At 40.7% G+C, this 27004-nt stretch overlaps 1 protein-coding gene across 3 annotated transcripts; it reads right to left on the minus strand.

The window, feature by feature from the left end:
* Positions 1–1605: 1605 nt before the first annotated feature.
* On the minus strand, positions 1606–26799 carry nf2a (NF2, moesin-ezrin-radixin like (MERLIN) tumor suppressor a). Of its 3 annotated transcripts, none has more exons than XM_029440265.1 (14): positions 26383–26799; positions 24860–24943; positions 17148–17216; positions 16953–17035; positions 14600–14675; positions 13405–13539; positions 13173–13247; positions 12960–13073; positions 12089–12211; positions 11583–11800; positions 10129–10234; positions 8349–8467; positions 7247–7406; positions 1606–2992 (listed from the first exon to the last, which is right to left on the minus strand). In XM_029440265.1, exons 1-14 carry the CDS (start codon positions 26386–26388, stop codon positions 2942–2944), a joined length of 1419 nt encoding a protein of 472 aa, XP_029296125.1. In that variant the 5' UTR covers positions 26389–26799; the 3' UTR covers positions 1606–2941. The 3 variants fall into 3 exon arrangements, with proteins under 3 accessions (XP_029296125.1, XP_029296126.1, XP_029296127.1); XM_029440266.1 differs by lacking the exon at positions 26383–26799 and adding an exon at positions 25683–26167; XM_029440267.1 differs by lacking the exon at positions 26383–26799 and having other exon boundaries at positions 14600–14670; positions 24860–26167.
* Positions 26800–27004: the final 205 nt, after the last annotated feature.

Below are 27004 nucleotides of genomic sequence, written 5' to 3' on the forward strand. Positions count from 1 at the left end.
AAATGAGACTATAGAGGTTGTTGGGGACATTAATCATCATCACGCTGCAAACACAGGATAACTCATCTACTCAGGTGTGGTGACATTGAAGTCATGTGACCGTGGTGTAGTTCCTTTACACCCTAACATTAGCTTTTTGGTTCTACTGTTTGCATTTACACTTCAAAAATGATAATAGTGGTGTTCATTTGTGAAGATTAATTTGCTGAACCAAACGTGTATCATCCAAATCCAATAAGTAAATCCAATTGGCTTTGTGTCGAGGGAACCAGCGCAATGCTAACTAACAGAAATACGTCTGCCTGCAGCTCTCTACAGTGAGTATGGGCTGTGGTTAACTAAGACAGGAAATGAATCGCAGCTAGCTTAGATGCATAATAACCAGTGATGCCTGTCTGATGTTCCATCAACATGCCTAATGCCCTATAGGGCAATGTGTGTTAATGCTAAACTTCAGGCTTTGCCACAATACCGTATAACTTACATTTGTGCCTGATTAAATAAAGGGATGGGCAATATGGATACACAGTATATGTAATTATTTACTGAAAAAATCAGCTGAAAAACTGTTGGGTAGATACAATTATAATGATTAATGCATGTACCTGCAAACAATTAATAAAATGTTTTTTTTAATTTTTAATTAGTTGGCTATAATGATGCCATGGGTGCCCCACTTCCAAGCCATTTGGGTTTAAAGATACTACGCCCACACTACCTCCTTACATCTGCAGTCAAATGTGAAAAGGTAATAAGATTTTATTGGCAATTGTACTAAGCCAATAAAACTGCTACTCCATCATTCTTTTGTCGCCTGAATTGGCTGTGAATGGAGACTCAAGCTGGATTATGACACAAAGGTGTTTCCTTCCTATTCTGTCTGCTTGTTCTATATTCAAGCAGTCCCCGTCAACTCCCCTCACCCTGCAGTAAACCGAGAACCTTTTCCAATCTGCTGCAAGACAATGTGTGTGTGTGTGTACAGGTGTGACGTCAACTGTGATCCCTTGAGAATGGATAAATGACAAAGGTGTGATTCTTGCCATCTCATTCCCCCTCTCCTGTTTCAGAAGACAGTGTTGAGGCAGAGGCAGCGATGACGGAGAATCCATGTGTCTGTTGGTTTTCCAGATGCCCCCACAGACCCTCCAAACCCAGTCTGAGCCCCGAGGGAGAGTTGGCTCCTGAAGACGCCTCTTTTGTCACAACACTGTCTCCAACTGAGCCCAGAGCTGACAGAGCTGTGGAGAAGCCCCCTGACCTCAGTGCCACTCACTCTGTCAGAGAGCTGTCAGTCTCAGGAAACAAACACCCCGGGATGGGACTCACATTAAAGGGTTAACACACACCACTCGCCCACGCATCCGTAAGCGCACACACACACAAAGACCTTGTCACTCAAGGAAACAGGGTATGTGATCTGACTCAAGATGCAAGGTGCTTACGTAACACTTGAATCATTTCAAAGGTGTAATTGGATGTCTGTTTGGGTCGGGTGGAAGAGGCTCTGGCACTGGCAATATCAAAGCTCACATTCATCAAGGTCTGCCAAAATAACTAACACAGAGTTATTTCTGGATGGGAAAAAACTCCAACATACAAGAGAAATGATATTCATTTATTTTACATGCATACATACATATCTGGTACAATGTTCCAGTGAAAATGTATATCTAGTTATAAAAGGTAATGTAACTTCCCCCAACGGTCCATTTCAAATACTGCTTATTATCATTGTTAAATGCAGTCAAGAAGAAACAAATACATATTTTCTTCACATTGTAATACACCAAAAATAAATTGCTTTCAAAAGGGAAAGAGCACATTAATTCAAAAATAGATACAAATTCAAATTCAACAGTGGTTGTCTTCACAAAAAACAAACTGTGATAGATGATAGATGTGACACAAGCTCACACCTAAGAATCACAGTTCCTTCATCCAGTTTGTATTCTAAGAACAACCTAGTACAAATAATAGTGTCTTCACTTTCGAGAGCAGAGCAGAGTGTACTCGCTACCTTGTGTAAGGACATCTTAATCAAGTGTTGGACTGCTTGAGGCAGCCAGAGTAACATGATTCCTCAGTGTACACAAGAAACACATCATGTACAACATTATGTCAACAGTCACCATATACATTTGCATAAAGGCACAAACATGGACACACATTATGAGATTTAAAAAACACTGGACAAACAACACAACCAAGACAAATGACTTGTTATAAATCTCAGAAGTGGATCATTAATATCCACCACAGTCCGTCAACTCCCACGATTAATAAAAGACGGCTGTTTAAATGTATTATGGCAATAAAATGCCTTGTTTCTGCTGCTTGAACGTTTCGTTTTTTATGAACGCATTCCATTGAAACAAGAAAACTAAAGCAGCGTGAAGTTATTAAGTGAAGAAAGAACATATTGTTTGGAGGGATTTGTTGGCATTATGAATCAAATGGGCAGTCTGCCTATAACCACTAAATATCAAATATTTGAGTCAGATTAAGGGCAACATATATAATCAATTTGTCCTCTTCAACTTTATCCCTTAGAGGTTTATTTCTCTTTTACATTTCAAAAAGAATAGGCAGTCAAATATTGTAGGTCATCCCATTTAGACATGATCTAAACTCCACCAGTACTGTCTCATTAGAGCCACAGTGGAACCGGAGCAGTCAAAATACATTTGTATTCCTCTGCATCGTCTACCTTTGTTCAATGAGATTAATACAAACAAAACACACTTCAAAATATTCACTCCATTTTTTACATGCATCCTTGTTTGTGCATACACATGAGGCCACTGGAGCTGCTGCAGATCAAGGTAGTGGTCATTTTTGTGGAGCATAAGTTCTTAAAGCGTGGCCGATCATTTCAACTGACCAGGAATGTAGAATCATGAGGTTCTTGGCAGTTGTGCATCCCCACCTTTACAGTAGTTTAAAGTTCCTCAAAGAAGGCGACCCTGGACTTGGTGCTCTGCAGTGTTAGCTGTGGAGGAGACAGACATGACAGACCGGATAAGGTTTTTTAAACTGGGGTGGAAGTAAAGTAGAACAGGATATACTGCAGGGTCGCGGACAAGCAAGCAAGCAAAATGAATAACCAAATCATAACAGGAGACTTATGTCACTGAAATCATCATCTATGTATTTCCCATGGAAGCATCGTGACCACTAAGTCTGCCTCAGTTTCTGATTGAGAAACTAGAATTCATTTTAGGTGCACATGTGTGAAGCCCCCATCACAGGGGGAGCAGACGGCAAGAAGAATTTGGGACAGTCCCGAATAACGTTCAGTTGTCCCGAATCCTGTCATCTCTGTCAGGAAAATCAGACGAACCAGAGCTTCGATTAATTATAGCTTTATAGCTAGGGCTGTCAAGCGATAAAAAAAAATAATCTACTTAATTACAAGCTTTGTGATTAATCGCATATAACAATATTTGCTGTGGGGGGGGGGGGGGCTGTCAGAGCTCCGTGCTTTCTGAGGCATCTTTCAGGGGCATCTAGGAGCGCGATTAATCTGCGTTAATATTTTTAACTCGTTATAGGGGTAGTCACCCTACACCAGCACCCTGAACGGGTCTCTAGTTCTGGGGAGCTGGTTGCACTTCAAATCTAAACTAAAAACTAAAACGTCTTTCATGAGAGCCTACTCTTGTGCTAGGGTTATGCAGTGTGTTTTATTTATTTGTGTATTCCATATACCTACATATGCTACACTGTTACTTTAATTGTAATGAAGACGTACACACATGCAAGTCCTCTGAATACCAGAGTACATTTAAAAAGGCGCTAGAAAACACAAACTTTCTAGCACAACACATTTAAGAATGTGTTGTGATCAAGAAACAAATCATCATTAGGAGAGGGTAGTTGGACCTTTGTGTATTTACTGTAAACCCACGGTTATTGTATTTGTTATTGAATTTCTGACTGTACGTGAAAGATACGTAGCATTCTTGATACACTGAAACAAAAATCAGCCTCTATCTCTAGTTTGCAACGAAAATAAATCTCTAGGTTTTTCAAACTCTCTAGTTTCAGAGACAATCGAACAGAGCAGGGTGGGTCGAAGATCCATGCCCGTCAGAGAAATTACTGTAATTGTTTTTCTTTCCAGGTTTAAATGAGCTGGCGATGGATTCATTCAGTTCACTGACTGCTTTAACCCATTCAGCACCGCTAAGCATTAGCTCGTCAGTGAGCACTATTTCAAATCGACTGGGCAAACTTTTTCCCCTCTTCAACATCGGTGGGGTAAAGGGAATTAAAGGGGCAGCCAGAGTAAATATTAGACCAGGGATGATGGAGGACAGTCTGGGAAATTCAGCTTATTTCTGGGGAATGTGTACACGGAGGCACTTAAGCAAATCCAAACAGATAATGTGTGGGCAAGGAATTGATTTGCAGCATGACGTTTGGAGATCACCTTCTATCGTCCCTGCTGACAGGCGGCCTGAACTAAGTTGCGTGTGTCTAACTCTGCAGCTTTGTATTCCACACTGTCGTAGTTCCTGTCGTCTCAGTGCTGCAAAGAGCAAGAACTATTTCTCAATAGTCTCAGGTATTCGTATCGTGAGTGGAACATCAGCGAAGGTATTTCCGGAGAAGAAATCCTTGTGTGTGTTGTTTCGATATGCAAGAGAGCACAATGAGAGCAACGCAAATGGTGGACCTCTTTTGTGTGCTACTTCACACAGTCTGGATCAACTGCCACATGTAGAGTAAAAAGACAAAGAAAAAGAAAGAATTCCCTCTCCATTAAACTCAAAATCATTGCACCTCTTGTGTTTGTGACTCAGGCGTTAAGACCGAGCTCTCTGGAGCGCCTTCGTTGCTGAACGGTTGCAGCGCCACATGACTGGAGTCAAGTGTTACTGGTGTTACATGGTGTCCAGGATACACCGATTACATTACTTGCCCACCACCGTTGTTGATGTGAAAATGCTATGACTGCGTATGCTCATGTTTTGTTCCTCACTCCAGTCCAGTAGGTGGTGTATGTACCTCCAGATAACAAACTGAATAGTTGTTTTGAAGATTGAGATTGAGTTTTGCTGTTACAGCCATTTTCAACATGAACATAATTTGTCTTTAAAGTAATACAAAGACGGCCAAATGGTGTTGAACTCCTGGCAAACAACGTAACGTTGCGTGGAACGCCAGACCAACACAGACCATGACACATGACCGCAGCGGACGCAGAAGGTTTGTACGGGTCTTAAGGAGAGTTGACCGACAAGACGATGGCGGAGGATTTGGTGTCAAATTATTCAAACCCAACGTTAATAGGGAACTGATAAAAGTAATGAGGCGATCTGTAAACGTTTAGTATGAAGCTGTGTGACGATGGTCGGGTGGGAGCCTACGGAGAGGCTGGCCACACAGCAATCCAACGTTAAAGATCACAGTAAGTGCTCTAAACATCCGCAAATATCTTTTCTTGTAAAATGTCTAGTGTAATCGTTAACGCTGGTGTTGTCAAGAATATATGAGCCAACGGAAACATTTCCTCACTGTGGCATACTGTCTTCCCATCCCTACTGCAACGTCCCAGGTTCTATTCCGCCTTGGGACCTGTGTTGCATGTCTCTATCTCCCCCTGTTTCCAATATATGTCTCTTCACTATCAAATAAAGGCAAACATGGGGTTATTTTTGGTGGGTGTCTTGATGGATAAAGCTTAAGGGGTGCAGCCTCTCCTGATGCTTCTGGCTCTGAGATATGTGCTTCGTTGAACATTCCCTCTGCTCTTCTTCCCCCCCCCCCGTCTCCCCCTCATCTCGCCCACTCGGGTTGCCAACTTCATAGTACATTAGCACTTCTCCGTGACTCAGCCTCCCCTAAACTTCCCGCATCTTTAAGCAAAGCTGACCTGGTTTCCTCACTCTACCTTCCTCTTCCCTTCTCCCTGCAATGCCATGCCCCCCCCCCCCCCCCCTCCATCCACCCTGCCCTCGCAAGATGAATGCCGCCCGCCCGTGGTTCAATTAAACCAACACTTTTAACTTAGCCCATTCTCCCCCTGCATGCTAAAGGTGCCCCCATCCATCCAGATGACTAATCACCGAGCACAAATCAATTAGTGCTCCCTTAACGAGTGTATTTTACAGTGGGAGAGAAGAAGGGAGGAAGGGTCTGCTCTTTGTGTTATACAATGTGCAGAGAGCATAGCTCAAATTTTCATTTGATAATTCTATTGAAATGACAGACATACTGGAGTGGGAAGATAAAGGAGAATGAGTCTATTCTGCCAGTTCATCAGAGGATAGGGGAAATAGAATCTACTTCTTATAACATTTCCATTGCCTATGACCAATCAATTTAGGAATAACCCTCGACATAGGATGCATACAAAAACACAGATTTCCCTCTCGGTTGATCTGTGGGATCTTTTTTAAATTATACTTAAGACCGGTAATCACTGTGCACTTTTAGAGGTCATCGTAGAAGATGAATGATCTCTTATCCTCCCTGCAGGAGGTTCCATCAAAAAAGTAACTTTAGGCAGAAAAATTACCCCCAGAGCTCAGTGATGTTCTGAGAATCAATAATACTCCGCCTATGAATAATATGATAGTTAGGCGTGGGTGTTGTACAAGATAAGAATATCAAATTTTTGATAGATACTTATCCTTGGAAGATTATGTAAGATCAGTGTTAAGACCACATTTACACTTCACCACTTCACCACTTCACCACTTCTCCAGCTGAACAGACAGCTGTTGAATAGCTAAAAAGCAACTTGGAAATGTAACTGAGACGCATTAGGGAAAGGCAGGGGTGTGTATTCTGACGGATTTAATACGTATCTACATACAAAGGCCACGATCTGATAGATCTGATATTACAAAGATACAAAGTGGATTTGATACGTTTCAGTTGCAATTAAGAATTTATATTTTTACTTCTAGTGCTACTAAAATAGATTTCTCAACTTTTTGATCAAATGTTGAATCAGAATTTGCTGCAATGCGCCTGCAAACACTGCTAGGGAGTAAACACGGATTATAAACTCTGATCTGCAAATGTTTTATAAGGAAAGAAATATATTCAACACATTTGTTAGAGCTCAAGACTCTGTCAGAGTATTGATGTAATGGGTTTATCTTTTCACATTTGAAAAAGATCTCCTTAAGAGATAAATGTTGTGAATGTTTACAAGGCGCTTAAATATAGTGAATATATGAGACATAAATGTTTGGAGGAGCGTGTCTGGAATATGTTATGACTAAGCTACCTTTTTAAAGTTGCTGTGCTTGCTGGTCCCCTGCTCGGTGTTCTGGTTGTGAATGATGTCCAGAGGAGTCTCCCTCTCTTTCATCTTCAGACTTTCAATCTCTGTCTTCAGCTCATTCAGCTGCTCCTGCAGGTGCTTGCTCTTCTCCATGTACTCGACCCTAAACATGATCAAAGTGCAGTTTGGGAAACAGTTTAGTAGATTCTATGACCCCCCCTTAGATCTGACTTTAATAGCTAGCACTGACTCAGCCATTATGAATAAATATGGCTTCAATGGGCATCCTTGCTTCTTAATATGGGCATAGGTTTACCAATAGTGATAAACCTGAAGCTCGTACTGTTATATGTTAATCTAACCAAATTAAATGAAGGATTTGTAACAACTTTAAATTAAAACATATAAAACATTTGGAACATTTAGTCTAAATGAACATTAAATACTAAATACTGGTATTTCTAACACAACAACTGTTTAGGAACTGTTGTCTAAGCATTCTGGTCTGAAACCAAACTATGAGACATACTACGACGTAGTATTCTTGGAATCAGTGTATATGTAAATATGCAAATTATAAAATGCCATTGTAATACCAAAGATGTGTCCAATTAATCATAATAGCAGGTGGCGAAAGACAGATAAGATATTACAAAATAATAAAAAAGATTGACAGGTTTGGAAAATAATCTTCATTGTAGTGGTTCGTATAGTCTTTTTTATTTTTTATCTATCTCTCAATTCCATCCTTGAACCCATCAATCCCGGACCTGTAGTCTCTCTGCTCACTCGCCTTTATTTAAAAACATAATTACCTAATTGCATGACAGCAAAGAGTCATTTATTCAACTCCAGAGCCAGGGTCATACTTATCTAAACGTCTGCAGTCACTGACACTAAGAGCTAAAAAGTTTGAATGTGTGAATCAGTGACAGCTAATGCTGAGGGTCAATCGTCAACCTGAACTCCTGAATCCAAATGTGCATATTAAAAAGTGAAAGTACAATGCTTGATTATCTTTCATTTATAATAATTTACAACTTAACAATTAAATCAAACATCTCTGAGGCCCCAAAATATCAGCAGAGCACGGCCGGCCACTCACTTCTCCTTCTCGATCTCCATGGAGAGGCGTTTCATGTCGGTATCTTTAAAGTCAAAGCTGAGGTTCTCCCTGCTGAAGCTCAGGTCGGGAGGCATGCTGTCAGATGGCAGTTCAGGGGACTAGGAGGGGCGATGAAACCAGAGATTAGAGGAAAGGAGGCGATGTAGACCAATTGACAGGGGATGGAAAAAATGATGCAGAATAAAGAAGAAGTGTGAGTGAGACAGACAGAAGAGGACAGAGGAAATGATAGGAAGGGTACAATAAATACACAAAGGAGAAGTAGATAGAATAAAGTGACAGGATATAGAGTGGGAGAGCAGAGAAGACATTAGGGACAAGACGTTAAAAAGCATAAAAGGAAAAAAGAAGATGACCACTTTGATGTTCTTGGATCATGAACACTCAAATATATGCTTTAAGATCCTGACCAAAGATCTCAAATGCATTGGCCAGATGTCACCTCAGGAGTTGGCTGGATAAGAAGTGGAGCTAATACACAATATAAATGTAAATCCATTGGTTGGCGTGTGAATCCAAACAGTGTGGATACAGTTGATGTAAATATGTTCTGGACAAGCAGGAAAAAAGGCAATTTGACCAAGTCCAATAGGAATGTAAAATAAAGTGAGTGTGAGTGGGTGTGTGTGTGTGTAGATACATTTTCAGTGTTCACACATGAGCTGATAACCGTATAGGGGAGTTCTAGTATGTATGTATTTGCACCAATGTGTGTTTAGGCTCTTCATTCATAAGCTTACAAGTGAGTAGTTCTCTATAAGTGGCCAGCATCAATATCTGTGTGTGTGTGTGTGTGTGTGTGTGTGTGTGTGTGTGTGTGTGTGTACATGTGTGTAAGCAGCTGAATGTGCAGTGTGTGGGTTTTTAGCATGTTGGAAGCTCTTGCGTAGGCCGCCTTATGTGCTGCCTGTTCTTATGCAAGTATCTACTGTTCAGTTTGGTTTTGCGGGGCTACAGTTATGTGTGTGTGCGTGTGTGTGTGTGCGTGTGTGTGTGTGTGTGTGTGTGTGTGTGTGTGTGTGTGTGTGTGTGCAATAAGCAGTTAAGCTAAAACTAAATGGTAATTTCCATAACAACAGTTTGCAGCTGATAATGCCCAGAGAGGCAGACATTATATTGTTATACAGGTATTATTCTGCGAGGTGCTCCAACATGTACATTCGATCCCTATCTGCAGTGTATTCATGTACTGCATGATATATGTTTTGTTTTATGCGAGGCTGTTACTTTCAAGCATTTACATTATTGATTCGTCTTTTGATTTACTTTCAATTAATCAATTTATCTCTGTCTTTAAATATAAAAGAAGTAAGACATGCCCATCCTAATTCACCACAGTGGGACAGTCTTGCTCACTTTGTCTGACAAATACATCGTTTTAAAACATTTTCTAATCGTCAGTCTTATGTATTAGATTTAGATCAAAGATGCAAACCCACTATGGGGGTCCCGGGAAGAACTTTTTAAGATATCATCTTTAAGATGTAGATTTATAGTCGATGTTAGCACGAGGATAATGTAAAGACCTCACCTTAGACTTGATGTTATCTTACTGCTACAAAAGCAATGTAAGGGGCACATCCGCGGACACAGATTCTTCACAATTCTTTAAATGCCATCTGATTAATCTAGTTAATGATCAACAGATTAATCGAATATGAAACTAATCGTCAGTTTCAGCGTTACTTATGTGCTTCAAGTATGTGTGAGTGCAAACACTTAGTGTGCTATAGGTATGTGTGTGTATGTTGTCAGCTACCGCATAGACAGCCCTGCTGGTAATCTCCAGCAGTTTGTGCTTTGCCCTGCGCTCCGACTCCTTGGCTTCCTGCAGGTCCTGCTTCAGCTGCTCAGCCTCCTTGGCCCTGAGGGACAAACAGATAGACAGATGCAGTTAATGCTTTAATTCACCTCCAAATCCTTCAAAGGAGTCAGAATTATCTCAATTGAATCCAGAATTATCTTACATAATCGGTACGTCGGTACTCGACGAACCAAGAATGTCACTTTGTTATTACCCAGGTGATCAACGTAACACCCGAGCAGACAATCATTTCTGACTCCATTATTCCACCATCGGGTTTGCACACAGAGATGTAAGAACGCTATATCCAGGTGATTACATTTATTTTGATTGTGTTCCTGAACATTCAGCAGTTCCTCGTTGATGTGGGGGAGCTATGTGCCTCAAGGGTTTGAGTGGACATAGTCATTTACATGTTGAGTGCCACAGGTTTCAAATGTCTCTGGTGCAGAAAGTGCTCATCCAGAAATTGCAGTTACTGGCAAGTGGTTAATGGTGCCCATTTGAAATGATTGGCTAATAAATTGTGAAGGAGAGGCTGTGAAGGGATATTATATATATATATATATACTGTTTTATTATGAAAAGGACTTAAGTTCTTTGCTACGATGGATTGGCGTCTATCAGGCTCTACAGAGTGCTGATCAAGGATCCCTCATCAAGTCATCTCCTGGTCCAGCTGACCGCCGAAGTCAATAAGTATAAGTACCGGATTTGAACTTGGATATGACAAAAATGACAACATTTATTTTTAAAGCAAGGATGAAGCACGCATCAAAAAGTCTGTTTCAGCACCGTGAGGCTTCAACGTGCAGTAAAACGGACTGTTTGATAAGGGACTCCCACCATCAATCGATACCACTGCTAACAATTAACAAGCACAAATGAACTGCGGCACCTCAGACCGAGGAGGAGAGCTGCTGAACAAAAGCTTTCTCCCTTTTGCTTTTCCGTGTGCAGCAGTGTGGCTGCAACTGCATGATTACCTGCTGCAGTGCAAGAACAAAGCCTTTTAAAATGTAATGATTTTAAACAAGTTAGAAGTTCTTTGATGAAGCACTTTAAATGCTGCTGCGTCACCCAGCCCTATACTCAGTGTATTGACTGACTCATGTGCTGCTGAGCAAACTGAAATGTACTATAAGGGAAAGAATATTCAGGAGGGAGGCTCTGGAGTTGAGGAGGTCATTTAGCAACTGTATGTTGATGCTACTGTAAGACAGCTTCTACAAATAAAGGACAAACCAAACCCTTGGAAAGTAAGTAAGATGTGGGGATGAGTTATTTAAGGATTTAAAAAAAAACGATACATGTCGTGCATGTGTGTGTGCGACGGATACAAAGAGAGAGAGACAGTGTTGACGAAGCAGCATGGATGGCTGGACACCACTTCTCCCTCCTATCCCCACCTCCTCTCCGATTCCTCGGCCATCTTGAGGGCCAGCATCTCTGCCTCCAGCATCTTGTGCTCCATGAGCCGCCGCTCCTCCTGGCCTCGGATGGCAGTCACTTTGATGCGTTGCATCTCTGTCTCGGCCTCTGCAGCTTTCTGGGCCAGCAGCTTCGCCTCCTCCTCTGCGATCTGGGCCTTTTCAGCCAGCAGGTCTGCCGTCTGCTCCGAACGCAGCTGGAGAGGAGCAGAAGGAGGAGGAGGAGGAGGAAGAAGAAGGGCAAACACAAGAAGGGGGACAAGGGGAAAAGAAAATTTGGAAATGGGAAGGGAGATTGGGGAAATAAAGAGAGGTGTAGAGGGAGGGATGTGCATACAGAAGGAGCGAGGGAGATTGATGGAGGGGAGAGAGGCGACGAGTGAGACAAGCTCAATTTGACAAACTATTTTGTTCTGAAACTTGGCGTGCAGTATATGTGACATAGATCAAATGGTGTATTTTGGAGCTGACCAATTGAATCTTACCAGCGCGTCGTTGGCCATGTGAGCCTCGTCCTGCAGCTGAATCAGCCTCCTTTTCAGCTCGTCCCTGGCTCTCTCTGCCTCCTCCCGCAGCTGCTTCTCCCTTTGCAGGCGCTGCCTCTCTACCTGAACGACACAGACAGGTGGAGTGTGGACAATGAAGAGAGCATATGGTGGGAGAGATGAGAGGTAATATGGATACGGACGGAAAGAAACAGAACAAACAAAAGCTAGAAGATGGATGAAAATACAATAGACAAAGCGCAGCTTGGATCCAACGGAAGAAAAGCATGAAGCAGGTGCACCTGATGGACACAGCATGAGCATCATACAAGAGAGGGAGAACAACAATCAGGGCACTCTGTTTTGTTGTAAATGAATAAAGTTTGAAAAGTAACTTTTATGTATTAACAAAGCAGTGTCTATGAATGTTTGGATGATTGCACCATCTTCCTTGTCTGGAACACAGATGTGAACAATTAGTGTTAACACATCAAAGCAATATACTGTTGAAGTGTGAAATAACATGAGAGCGGGTAGACACAATGTATTATGTGTCACTACGTGTGTATGTGCACTTTCAACTTGGGCCTGAGTGGAATTGCCGGAAATTCTCTAAAAAGGTTGAAAATATTGATAAATTGCGCAATCACGTCATCTCGTTGCAACTCTTCTTCTGCAACGGTTTAATGGCACCGTACTGCTCAAGTAGCGCCAGCAACTGTTTAACTCGATGTGTCCAACTCGCAATATTTTGCGCACCAGTATAAGATGGAAACATGCGTTCATTACATTCTTGCCGATTTTGTTGCACTACATTTGGATGGAAGTTCACCCCCATCTCCTCTTCTTTGTTTCTCCATTATCGATGTACCTGTTTTCTGGCCCTCTCCTCTCTGGCCTGAGATCTCATCTGCTGTACTTCAAGCGAGTCCAGCCGCCGCCGGCGGATGAACAGGTCATGGTTCCCTATACACAACTGGAGGATCTGCACAAGAGAAATAAAACCAAGGATGGGTCACTTGCAGCATTTGTCGTCACCTTCACCAAGAGAAACGATGAACTTCTAACATTTAGCTGAACTCACCAACTTGTTGACTCTTAGCCGAGAACTGTTGAACTTGAAAACATTGGTTTTCTTGTCCAGAGGTTTGATGGTAAACTAAACATTGAGGAGACAAGAATACCAGATTTATAGATCAAAACACAAACCACATACACATACACATACACATACCAATAAACTAGGATACTAAAGCATCGCTGATATGTAGCTCTATCTGTCTTTACACCAATACAAGTGCCACCCATTCTCTCACCTCCTTGTCGCTGTAGGAGATGTTGCGTATCTCATTCCAAGGGAAGGAGCACTTGGGGGTCAGCCTGTTGTCCGGCTCGTAGATGTGCAGACCCAGGGCGTCCACTCCCAGGAGAAGATCTGTTCCCTTTTTATTCTAAACCACACACGGCAGAGTCAACTAAGCTTTTCTCCTACCCGTCTGTTAAGGGACACCAGCGAGCAGCTGTGGGATCGTCCTTCCGGCAAACATTGATTTGTACTTGCATGTGACGTAGGGGGACTTGTGGTGTCTCTGCTCGCCAAAACTATGTGTTAGAGTTGTGCTGAGCAATGGCGGTTGTGGGGGTGTGTATGCAGTCTGGGCTTGTTTACTTGAAAGGTAATGCTACAGGGAATTACTTAAGCTGAGGTTGACTGGTTGGTGTAAAATGCACTGATCAAGGTCAGAGCCACCTCAAGGGAACTTCTGTTTGTTAGGAGTTGTGACTCACCTGGAAAACATCCAGGGCCAATTAGCAGTTGATTATTTAAAAAATGCTCAAGATTAAAATAATAAATTTAACCAAGGGATCATTCAGTACAGGAGAGTCCGACTGCTCTTCCCACACTTCATTTCATAACACCACAACAGTTAAATTGACATGAAGCGTAATCTCTCACAGGCTTCGTTCACACTGAAAGCCTTAGTGCTGGTGTTCGGATTAATTTTTTTAAATTTTTATCACGTCATCCTTTTTTAAAAATGTGGCCAATATCAGACTGTGTGATCTGGTCCTGGTTCTGAACTGGCTCGCATGCGCAAAAGAACAATAATAAAGGCGTCACATGCGGCAAGCTGTCGTACTTAAACATGTAGGCCACTGAAGTCCCTGACGAAGAGTAAGAGAGACGATTTGTACTCATTATTTTGGCTTTTTGTATAGTGATAGCTACTTCTGGACGTTGGTGTGTGTGTGGATGAGGAGTTGGAGCCAGTCGTGGTTTCAATGAAACAGATTTCCTCTAAAACTTTAGGATGTCAGAAGCTACTTTTTTACAACTGTTAGCGCCTTTACACAAGATTCTCGCCAGCGCAGAGATGTGACAAATGTAGATTGCCATAAAAGTCGAATATGACTGTGATATGATAAATCAGATTTGGAACACTTTGGCCTACAGTGTGAATGTAGCCATATGGGCTTACTGTGGATAGATATAGCAAAGCATTGACTCACCCTGATTAAAAAGTAATTGACGCCATACATGTCCAGGTCCTGAGCTATTTTTAAATACTCCATCTCAGCTTCTTCCCTGGTTCAAAGACAGACAGAGAGGGAAAGGGATTGAGGGGGATCCAAGGGAATGAGAGAAGAGAGGGAGGGAAGGGTGTGAGGAGAGGAGATGCAGAAGTGGATAGAAGAAGAGGATCAGACCTTGTTTCCTTTGCTTTTGTGTGGAGCATCTGTCATGTTGTGTGATCTACGAACACTCTTGGCACATAGCTCTTGCGAGAGTGAAAACATCAGCACAGTGCTGACACAAAACCCGACTGTAATTCGCTAACAGGCTTTAGAGGTCATGCTTGAAGAAGACTTGTTCTGATGCCTCCAAGACTCTAAATACTGTGATAGAGACTTCAAATGCATCTAACTTTTTTTCTTTCTCTCCTTCTGCAGCCTGGCTGGCAGATCTGTTGAGATTTTAGGGTCAACTGTGCAAAAAAGAAAAGAGCATTAGCATACTTTGATGGTTGAGGAAAAATCAGGGCATGCTTCCGCCTAAACTTTTAATTTTAATCACTTGCTGTTTGATATGGGTGGTGGGAAATTGATGATTTAAGCTTCATCAAAGTTTAAACAGGCAAGATAGCATTACGCAAAGTAAACAAATCTTAACTAGGTTGGACACATTCTGACTTTGGAGTGGGTCAGAGGAGGTTTTTCTGGTAATGCTTGATTAATGCTGTGGAAGTGTAAAGCATTAGAGTTGCACTGTATGTAAGAACGTACAGATGCAGATGGGATGTAAGTCAGTTACTTTGATGTTGTCCTGACATCAGCTTCAAATCAATTACTTGTGTGAAATTAATATGAGCCAAAATAAAGATGAAATAATCATTTTTTACTGTATGGGGCTTTATATCAAATCTTAATGCTATTAGGTGGGAAAATGTGAAATGAAAAAACATGGAAACATCTAAGAATCTCCCCCCACACTAGCAACACAAACTAGAAACTCAAAGTACATCTAAAGGCTGACGGGAGACTTTAGTTTTGCACGGGACAAATAAAGACTTTGACCTGATGATGGCGCTAGATGAAAAGTTAAGGGATCACCAAAGTGTCTGGGATAAATCTTCTAGGAACATGTACCAAGTGTCGTGACAAGCCATCAAAAAGTTGTTGAGATATTTCAGCCTGGACCAACAGACAGACGCTACCAAAGTAAAAGCATGCATTCCTAAAGAAAAGTATCTCAAAGAGAGGGATTATTTTTTCCGAATTGATGCCAAAACTCAGGTACTTTATTAGCACAAAATATTTTAATGATACCCAGTCCTAGTGAAGGCCAGTGACCCCCCTCCTGTGCCCCCACCACACTGCATCACTTACTAAACAATTAAAATGCAAGTTGTGACCACCAACTCCCCTCTCTCTGCTGGGGCTGCATATGTTATTGATCAGTACCAGTGAGTCAATTATCACTTTTCCAAGTGCTGCGGTTCCTTTTCCAGCCCGAAACACCCCACCCACGGGAGTCATAAGACACTTCACATCCCTCACACTTAGGCGCCGTCAATTTCCAACTTAGTTCAGCTTAGTGGTGGAGCAGAATGCAACAACAGAACAACTGATTTCCATGCTCATTTTAGATTTATGAAAGCAATTAGAGCAACGGCCTTTTTATAGTCCTTTTCATTGTGATATATTTGCTCCACTCTCAATTATTCTCTTTTGAAAAATAGCTACATTTGTGTTTCTCTTGTGAAAATGTATGTAATTACACTTAATTGAGGAGTTTTAGGCTGTGGTAAGCTTTGCAGCTTTAGAGTTCATTTAGTGCATTTTCTTGGTCAACAATAGATGTTGAAAAAGTTCATACTGTGGATTCATCAATGCTCCTTTAAACTAGCATTACCGCCCCGCTGTCTGTTCAAAATGTCCTCGCTTCATCATTTTATCCTGTTAGACATTTGTGTGAAATTGTCATAATTAGCTTGTGAATTCTTGAGTTAAGGCCAAATAAATTGTTTTGTGAGGTCACACTGACCTTGATCTTTGACCCCCAAAATCGAATCAGTTCATCCTTGAGTCCGAGTGGACATTTGTGCCAAATTTGAAGACATTCCCTCCAGGTGGACCTGAGATACCTCGAGAATGGGACGGACGGGGATAAAAACTTCCCGACAGACACAACTTTCATAAGAGTCTTTTTTCATCTCGCTGCCAAAATGGACTTTGGTTTTGCATAAAACATTTCTTGTGGAACCAAGTTTTAAGCACATCCTACAGTATGTGAACTTAACATTTAAATTTTCTGATGACTGTGGAACTTCACAGCGGTACAGTTGAGTGCAGCAGTTTTTACCTCGTCCTGCCCCTGTGCTCTGCATAACACGCTGTGATCCTCTCCTGCCACATTTCTGCAGTCATCTGGTACAAGTTAATCACCTGAAATGATGAGAAACAAACATAAATATACATGAATGCATGCAGAAAGTACAGTTAATGTGTAGAGATCTTTAGTCCTCGATGACATTAAGGAAACCCAGCTGTCACTCACCCTCTTTGGAAGCAGTTCCTCCTCAGCCAAGAAGCCAGGCTTGTGAACATTGGGGTCGTAGTCTCCGTACTGCGAAATAGAGCAAAAGTGCCAAAAGGATTAAAATCCCTTCAAACTAATGGCCACGGTCCACCTTCCCTCCAATAATAGGCCAGACTATGCCTCTCCTGGGAGCTGTTCATAAAATGAAAGTACAGCGTCTGTAAGAAAAAGGGTCTCTTGGAGAATGAATGGAGGCTGGTCTGCCATCAGGTCATTACTGTGCACCACACACACAGTGGCCCAGTTGTTGGGAGACGGTGTAAATTATGCTATTAGAAATATCTCAGAGAGAACTGAGACTGATCACTTATCACCACGGAGCAGAGATAGAAAATTACATCATGCGGAGAGATATGGATGGGTTAGGCATGACTGAGTGGCGGTGGGGAATTTTCTTTAGGCTACTGTAGAACCGGTGGAAGGATATGAATTATACATGAAGCTAACGTTTAGAAAGTGGGCTATGACTGTAGATTTATGTAAGTAGGTTCACTTGAATTTGTACCTATAACTGTGCATTGCTATACGCTCTGTTCACTTGTTACATTACAGTACATGTCATTTAGCAGATGCTCTTATCCAGAGCGACTTACCGTGAACTTACTATAGGGACAGTCTCCCTACAGCTTCCAAATACAACACCAGATGGTTCAATACCAGGGCTGCCACCATTGTGCCCCTGAGCAAGGTAGTTAACCCTGAGTTACTCCAGGGAGACTGTCCCTGTAGTTAGTTCACTGTAAGTCGCTCTGGATAAGAGCCTCTGCGAAATGACCTGTAATGTAATTTAAAACACTGTAGTCCACTGATTGGTCAAAGAGAATCTTCACCAGCATGACATTTCAAATGTTAGCCTGCTGCGATCAGCTGAGAATTGGGGGGGTACTATCCGCAGTAGAAAACGAAATATAGACAAGGACCTGGTACCAAAAGTGAGTCGAGGCAAACCATGCGGTGGAAATGAGGCAAAAGAGTCTTTAAACTTTAGACGCTGCATCTGTGAGATTCATATGACAGCCTTCGTAAGCAAATGACATTTCTTTGGTAAATGTTTTTTGAAAACAGTTTTAAGTGCACCCTCGAAAGGTGCTTAAACTCAAGAGGGAAAACACCAGAGTCAACAAAGAGACCGTTGAACTTTGGTTCAAAATAATGGGTTTTAGAAGAAGCCTTTGTCTTTGACTTTGAGGGGCTGACACCAAGAAGAGGGATCTTATTCTCTTCTCATGGATTTCTCCTTCTATGACTATTGGAATGTTTTGGTTATAACTTAGTGGAAAAAAGGTAGTTTAGAAATACATTTCATTTTCAGTCTGACACCAAAATCTGACATTTCTGTGTTGCTGTGTCACTTACAGTCTGCCAGTTACCTGAAAGAGACGAAAAATATACTGAAACAAAGAAATTGTCTCAGAAAAAATGAAAGGGACTGAAAAAACCCCCACTTCTTTTGATGATACAGTGTACATGACATTGTGTTTGGAAGTCATAACACCATTAAGTGCTTAAACAATGACAAGGGAATACAAATGCAATGCAGAGAATGTTGTTTTTTAATGGTGGACTTTTGATAATTTGGCCTCAATTAATTAGAAGCTTTAAGACCACTTAAATGGTTTTAATGAACTTATTATATAAGTTTTTTTGTTATGTTTATTGTGTCACTTTTATTATGAGGTTTAATTGGATTGAATTGTTCTGCACTTCAGCCTGAAAACAGTATTTTACAGGCCTGAATGTAATAAGCTCAACACACTGACAGGAAATCCTGGAACAGCTTACATAGTGGAGAAGCCGAGGGCCATTTAATTAGATCCTTTTCCTTAAGTTTCCGTCCTTCTACTCTACTACTTCTCGTTCTTCTAGCTTCTAGAGGTATTACTTATAGAGGTATTGCTTATAGAGGTATTACTTATAGAGGTATTACTTATAGAGGTATTACTTAGCTTATAGAGGTATTGCTTATAGAGGTATTACTTATAGAAGTATTGCTTATAGAGGTATTTCTTATAGAGGTATTACTTATAGAGGTATTGCTTATAGAGGTATTGCTTATAGAGGTATTGCTTATAGAGGTATTTCTTATAGAGGTATTGCTTATAGAGGTATTGCTTATAGAGGTATTGCTTATAGAGGTATTGCTTATAGTTATTACTTATAGAGGTATTGCTTATAGAGGTATTACTTATAGAGGTATTGCTTATAGAGGTATTGCTTATAGTTATTACTTATAGAGGTATTGCTTATAAAGGTATTACTTATAGAGGTATTGCTTATAGAGGTATTGCTTATAGAGGTATTACTTATAGAAGTATTGCTTATAGAGGTATTACTTATAGAGGTATTACTTATAGAAGTATTGCTTATAGAGGTATTGCTTATAGAGGTATTACTTATAGAGGTATTACTTATAGAGGTATTACTTATAGAAGTATTGCTTATAGAGGTATTACTTATAGAGGTATTACTTATAGAAGTATTGCTTATAGAGGTATTACTTATAGAGGTATTACTTATAGAGGTATTACTTATAGAAGTATTGCTTATAGAGGTATTACTTATAGAGGTATTACTTATAGAAGTATTGCTTATAGAGGTATTGCTTATAGAGGTATTACTTATAGAGGTATTACTTATAGAGGTATTACTTATAGAAGTATTGCTTATAGAGGTATTGCTTATAGAGGTATTACTTATAGAGGTATTACTTATAGAGGTATTGATTATAGTTATTACTTATAGAGGTATTGCTTATAGAGGGATTACTTATAGAGGTATTACTTATAGAGGCATTGCTTATAGAGGTATTGCTTATAGAGGTATTGCTTATAGAGGTATTACTTATAGAGGCATTGCTTATAGAGGTATTGCTTATAGAGGTATTGCTTATAGAGGTATTACTTATAGAGGCATTGCTTATAGAGGTATTGCTTATAGAGGTATTGCTTATAGAGGTATTACTTATAGAGGCATTGCTTATAGAGGTATTACAGCACCAACTGGGCTTCAACTGAGGCATTTTGACAGTGACAGTTATCTCAGATGCTTTCCGATGAAACACATTTCTTCCAATTATTTTTGAACAAGCCCAAACTAACAGCAACAATCGATTCTCAGCGGACAGCTATGTGTCAATATTTTGTTCTCACTAATTATCACCTGTGCAACAGTGACCTCATTTATATATTCTTCTGTCCAGTCACTTTGAAGAAAATCCATTTACAGGCTAAAAGTGAGAAGTACAGGTTTCTCATATCTAGCCACGAAAGACATTATTTTTGGGACTTTTTCTTGCTAGCATTGCGGCTACTTCCATAGAAGCTATATCCTGTGCAAGGTCTCGGGGTCAGTTTGGAAATACTGTTTCTTTCTGATGTTCTGGCTCTTACTTTTCCTTTTGCACCACCTTGGTTTTGAGGGAAATTAATCAACAAATATTGGATGGATTGGCATGAAACTTGGTAAACTCATCCATGTCCCCCTCAGGATGAATCGTAATCATTTTGGTGATCGTCATCATCAGATCAGTATTCCCAGCTGTCCAATAGTTTTACACAAAACTAATGGCAGTCTGTTTAGTGCTAATTTCTAAAGGTCAGCATGTTAACACATGAAGATGGTGAACATGGTATAACGTTGGTGGAACATTATACCTGCTTAAAATCTGCATGTTATGGTAAACTTATGATATTATTAAGCTCAAAGCATTGGCGTGCCTTTTAATATTTATACTTTCTGTGTGTATTCACAGTGTAACCCGCGTGCGATACAACTTTGAAGTGAAAGTGAGTAACAACAGATAAAAACAGGTTTTTAAATCTACACTTTTCCAAATGATTTCCCTTCTCATTTACACAACATACCTACACAATTGTGACTCCGTAGACATGTCTCTCCAGCTAGCAGTAAAACAATTGGCTTTCCATCTTATTGTCCCTCATGGTAATGCCGGCTCACCCAAACTATGGTGGAGCATCAATATTATGTCAGTGGAGTCAGATGACTGAAGCAGGATTTACATAATCTCAAGGCAAAACTGACAAATTCCATGAGTATTAAATAACGTACAGTGTGGTCCATATTGAAACTGAAAAGTGAAACTCTGTTAAGCGCTTTGCTGTTTACACAGATTGGAAATATATCTCATAGATCTGCGTCACACGCTGTGAGGTGAAAAAGAGATTGTAATACAGCTACAAAGTAAATACGCTGAAGCCTAAAGGCTGCCTCGTTCAATTTAAGAAAATGTAGCTTAGGTTTAAGTCTTGTTGAAGCCACCTGTAAAACACAGTCATTCCCACCAGTGTCATTCATTCCTATTAGCTTGTCATATCCCTCCGCTCTCGGCTGAACGTGCATCTCCACGCCCTCAGTGGCGTTGTGGCTGAGGGAGCAAACCTCGCTCCCTCCTCAACCTCTGCAGAGTTACTCCCTCTGCATTTCTCCTGCAAGTGGCTGTTTCTTGAAATTCTTTTTCCACACCTCCTTGACGCACTGCACCCACTCAGAACACAAAGCAGGGGGCCCTGAAACCTCTGCGGATCCACCGAGGCTGAGCACATATCCACAGAAAAGTTAGTATGGTTTTTAAACATGTGGAACATTTTATACGTTATAAAAGGGTTGTTCTACCCTCTGGGGAATTTTGTTTGTTTGCTGTGTTGGAGAGGGGTTCATGAAAAATCTGGTTACGGTTTAAAAAGTTGCATTCTTTAAGCATTACTTTTAAAAACACCCATTTTCCAGGACAATGACTTAAAAAGATGATTAATGTAAAAGATGGACATCTTAAATTTTGAAGTTTTCAAGTATATACATACACCGATCGACAAAAACATATTTTTAGAGTAACATTTCCCAGTTACAGCTTCTGTATGTGCCATCATAAAGTAATTATCTTTTGGTTTTGGGCTGTTGTTGGACATTTGAAGAGATCTCCTCGGCCTTTACAAAAACTTTTGTGTTTCTTTTCTCACATTGTATAGTCCTAACTATTAATCGATTAATCAAGAAAGTGATCTGCAGATGAATCGAAGAAATCATTTTTTATTTCCCTTAAAAAACATATAAAGCATTAAAGAAAGATAATGATTATATTATATTAAACTGTAGATGAACATTTAATGTTTGTGCATTGTTTTCTTACATGACATTGGCCATACAGTACTTGTCACATACAATGTAACATATAACATACTGACACATAATGTTAGCATATTGTATAATGATGCATAAAATGTCTGTGACCATAATCATATATTATAACCTTCTTTCTGGTGGACTGAGATCTTGGAATCCCACTGTATGTGCATGTATCTGTGTTCAAGGTGAAGTCATTGTAAAGAAGTCAGTCAGACCATTTGTGCACACCAAATTCCTCCACTCTTCCTAACTTCTATTATCCGCTCTACTCATGCACTCTCTGTTACTCATACAAGGGTAGCTTTTATGGCTTCCTACTGCGTTTGTTATGAATTATATGCCAATTTTTTTCCACTCCGACTAGAAACTGATTACGCACACGGATACTGTGCGTTCCTTAACAGAGCTATGATTCACAATTTCTTCAGAATTTAAAAACTTAATTTAAGCATTAATGCCATCTTAGAATACTCCTTTACTCTCTCCTTATTGCTATCTTCAGGCTGACATAATATGATGAAAGATGAGCGAAGGTAACAAAGTACATCCCACTGTGTGACTCAACTTCACAGGCTGCACAAAATAAAAACTCATGATGAGAGAAAGAGAAGAAGAGGGAAGTCTGCCAGAAAGCTCTCAGCAGCTGCACTGCTAAACAAGTACCTGTCAGCCCTTTACAACACCAATGTACTCACATTGGCTCTAATCAAAGTGGACTGCTGATTAAATGAAAACAGATTTTAGCCCCATATTTTTTTTTGCTGTTCCCAGATCGAAGGCGCTGACAGCAGAGAGCACAAGTCTCGAGCTCATTTGCTGATTTTTCTTCATCCACAGTTCTCTTTTAAACCCAGGTCTGTTAAATTGGCATGGGAGAGGCGAGTCTCTGAGGGCTCTTGGCCAAACCTTTGAGGTAGAGCTCCGGTCTCACCAGACCCTGTCCGCCTGTCAGAAAGCTGCACCTCACTCTCCATATCGCTTTCTTTGGGATTTCAGAGAGATGGGATCCTTCAACCAAAACGGCCGAGATCGCTGGAGGTTTATTAAGGGAGCTCTTTCCTGTGGAGTGACCAATAAGTTAATGAAGATTTGTATGTAGCGTGCTCCCATACAGGTGAATGCCATTTATAGTGCTCTTAAATTATGCTTAAGTGAAACAATGTAAACACAAAAACTAAACAATAACAGGAGAAAAACTAGAAGGAATAGATGGAGAATAATAGGTGATATAAAAACAACCTGGAGTACAAAATGAATACTTAAATAATACCATTAGACTACAAATAAAAAGGTCAGTTTATTTTTATATTAATGAATTCAATGTCTTTTAAAACTTGTTAAGGATCCGCAGGAACCCTGATAAATTAGGAGTGAAAAGAACTATATATTGTCTGATAAATTACCAAAACGAACAACTGCAAATGTTGCAACGATCTGCCTTTTGATCTCATGTGTCATCTTACCCCTCTGCATCCAACCTCCTATGGGGCAGCCATCCACAATTCTCTTTAAGCTTGGAGGTAGTGACATCTCTACTTCCTCAAACTGTGCACTGCACTGTAGGTCACAGCCCAAAGAGGCCATAACATCCGTGGCAAGAATGTCTATATATAATAATAGCTACTGTATTCTCACTTTAATTAAATGGGATTCACTCCCAGATCTGCTGAGAGGCTGCTCCGACAAGCAGGCGCTGCTGCGGCAGAGGTGTTTGTTCTGCATTTCGGAACAGTTACTTAAAAGGCTACTTCCAGAGCACCTGGGGTCCTGTTTTTTACATTAAAGGCATTTCCTGCGAGGCCCTTTAGCACTCCAAGAAGTTAAACAAATCAATAACAAAACTTGCCGGGGAAGAAACTTGTGGCCGGTGTAATGTGTTCTGCTCTGGTCCTTATCAGGACACAGACAGCAGAGTTCTGGATCCCTTTTGGGTGATTTATGTCTTTATTTTTTGGGGAAACTGATATGACAAGATTACAACAGTCAAGCCCTGTGGTGATAAAGCATGTGGTCCCTCTGCTGCAGTTGTAAGAGAGAAAGAGGTGCACAACACACTATTTATCAGATGATGAACAGACAAATGAAATGCATGTCACTCTGGATAAGTGGCCCCTGGGCAAAGCAAGTCGAGTATCCCTGCACCACAGGTTACAGCAGGGTTTCTTTCCCGCAGATTTTCCTTAAATAGATCGTCATCTACAGCCACAACGAAATCACTACCCGAGATGTAAGGAGGGCGAATCATGCGAGGACACTTCCAGACAGGCAGACGACACATATCCTCAATCACTTCAAACTCATTCGAACTTATTCCGTTCAAAAGATGACGTGAATTATTCTCAGCTGTTAGCACCTCATCAAATATCAATAATTAAACGCAATATATGCTCGAGGAGGAGAGGGAGTTGTCATGCAACGTTTAAAGTGAAGATAAATAAACCATTAAAGAATACACAGATGAATGGATGAACTAATGTTGCTTGAAAATAACTGAGACTCAAATCTTTTGTTCCAAAAAGAGCACTAACCTTTGCATGGACAGCATAGGAGGCCAGCAGCACAGAGGCCTCAGGTGGACAGTGAATCTCCTCCTCCAGGATATTCTTCTTCACCTGAGGAGTTACCAAATATAATTAGCTTTGAGGCACTACTAATGTTGCTAGGCATGTATCCACCTGAATAACAAAGCCCTTTTTGTTCCACCTAACGCCGACATCTATTCAGAATGAACCATGCAGCTAATGTATGTTCTGTGCCATTTAGTAGATTGTTACTCCGCCAAGGAGGTTATGTTTTGGCCTCGGTTTTCCCGTCTGTTTGATTGTCAGCAGGATTTCGAAAATCCTACAGGCCCGATATTGATGAAACTTGGTGGAAGGGTGAAGCATGGGCCAATGAAGATACGAATCACGGGGCGGATACATGAATTATGTTTCACTTCCGTTAACATTGCAAGATAGGGCTTTTGTGCTGCATTTATATGGTGTCGAAATAATCCGATAAATGAGTTACCGACTGGGAAAATTCACTTGATCAACTCTGCCGCAAAAAATCAAAGTGTTAATCTGACTAATAACATACAACACATCTTTTTATCTTCCATGTTGTTTCCACATTAAAACTTAAAACTCATGAACGCACCAAAGTTGGAAGAACGGCTTTGTTAACTCCTTCCGAGGAGCACGTGAACGCACCATTGGCCTTGATGGAGGTTCTAGTTTAACAAGTGGAGAAGCTTTTCAGTGTTAAATGTTATAACAGCACTGAACACATATCCAGTAAGGCTGGGTTTTGGGAGGAAACTCTCATATATAACACAAATCATCTGTTCTTTGTCTGTTTGAATATTACATTTCCTCTGTATTGATTTCCACGAGAGGAACAAAATGAGACGATGGAGCTGAATCAGATTGACAGGTGATCCTGCTTGACTCAAACACAGTGAAACAAAAGCACTTTAGAGAGAAGAGTGTTAGCGCAGAGTGAAACACAAACTCTCTGACAACTGTGCCTTTGACAGCCAGAACTTTATTTCCTTAATTCCACTTTGGAAAACACAGGAGTCACACACAGATACAACTGTGCTCAGGTACCGATTTCCAGTTTCCAAAAGAAGGACGCTATTATACGCAGCAAACAGAGTAAATAAACGTACAGCTCCGCTGCTACGGCTCACTGGTACCTGCTCATTTCAGAGAGGTCTGGAAGTGGAAACAGGACACACTGTGCCAAATAAATATTGTAAGACTTAAGTGTCAAAGCCACTTGGGGATCTATTAGACGCTCTGTACCTAAGCCAACATCATGATCATTAAGATGCTCCAAAAATATGTGCTTCCCAGTCACCGGAGTATAATGACCTGACAGAAATGAGTGAGTCCTTAGAGAGCACCACCCATTTATTTTTGTAATTCATCTTTTCTCTGCGCCCCAAGCTGGATTTAGCTGATTCTATGTGTGTGAATACACTCCAATCAGTAAGATTGACAAATCTAAACTTTAGGTTTTCTCCAGTTTAGTTTAGAGAAAGAGTGGTCTGTGTTGACTTAACTGTCATGGATCCCAATGCGGTGGCAATCCCCTTTAACAAGCTCCCTCCAGATTGAAAGTGCTACGTCTGGCCAGATGTCCCGACCTGAGCTCCGTCACCTGTCAAGCTAATTGAATCACAAACTTGCAAAACTGCATGTAGAGCACAAAGCCGGATCGCAAGGTTAGACGGTGCAAACAGGCTTCAGCCGAAGTGGGCAACTTAATACTTTAAACCTTATCATTTGGTAAAACCAGTCATGCTCTTTCGCTCTGGTTTTGAGCTGACAAAGGTGTGGAGCAAGAGGTGACAGCCCATAATCGTGGCGAGCGCTAAGAGGCTGAGGCTGCAATCTGGTTTACAAATGAGACCAACATGTTGTTGCTAAAGATTGCAGGCCGAGGTGACGGAGACGTGCATGTGTCTGTTTTGTGTAAGTGGTCTGAACGTGTCCCCCCCCCCCCCCCCGGTGGAATAATGGAGTCAGAAATGTCATATATATGTATATACATATATATGTGTATATATATGTATATATATGTGTATATATATATATATGTGTATATATATATACATATATATACACATATGTATGTATATATATGTATATGTATATATATATGTATATATGTATATGTATATG

This window comes from Cottoperca gobio, chromosome 9, assembly GCF_900634415.1.
Source record: "Cottoperca gobio chromosome 9, fCotGob3.1, whole genome shotgun sequence".
NCBI lineage: Eukaryota > Metazoa > Chordata > Actinopteri > Perciformes > Bovichtidae > Cottoperca > Cottoperca gobio.

Excerpts from the sequence above, each read along its gene's own strand:
- nf2a (XM_029440265.1), bottom strand. Across the intron at positions 17,036-17,147 it reads AGGAACTGCTTCCAAAGAGG|GTGATTAACTTGTACCAGAT; the intron begins GTGAGTGACAGC and ends TCATCATTTCAG. Across the intron at positions 13,540-14,599 it reads TCAATTACTTTTTAATCAGG|AATAAAAAGGGAACAGATCT; the intron begins GTGAGTCAATGC and ends TGTGTGGTTTAG.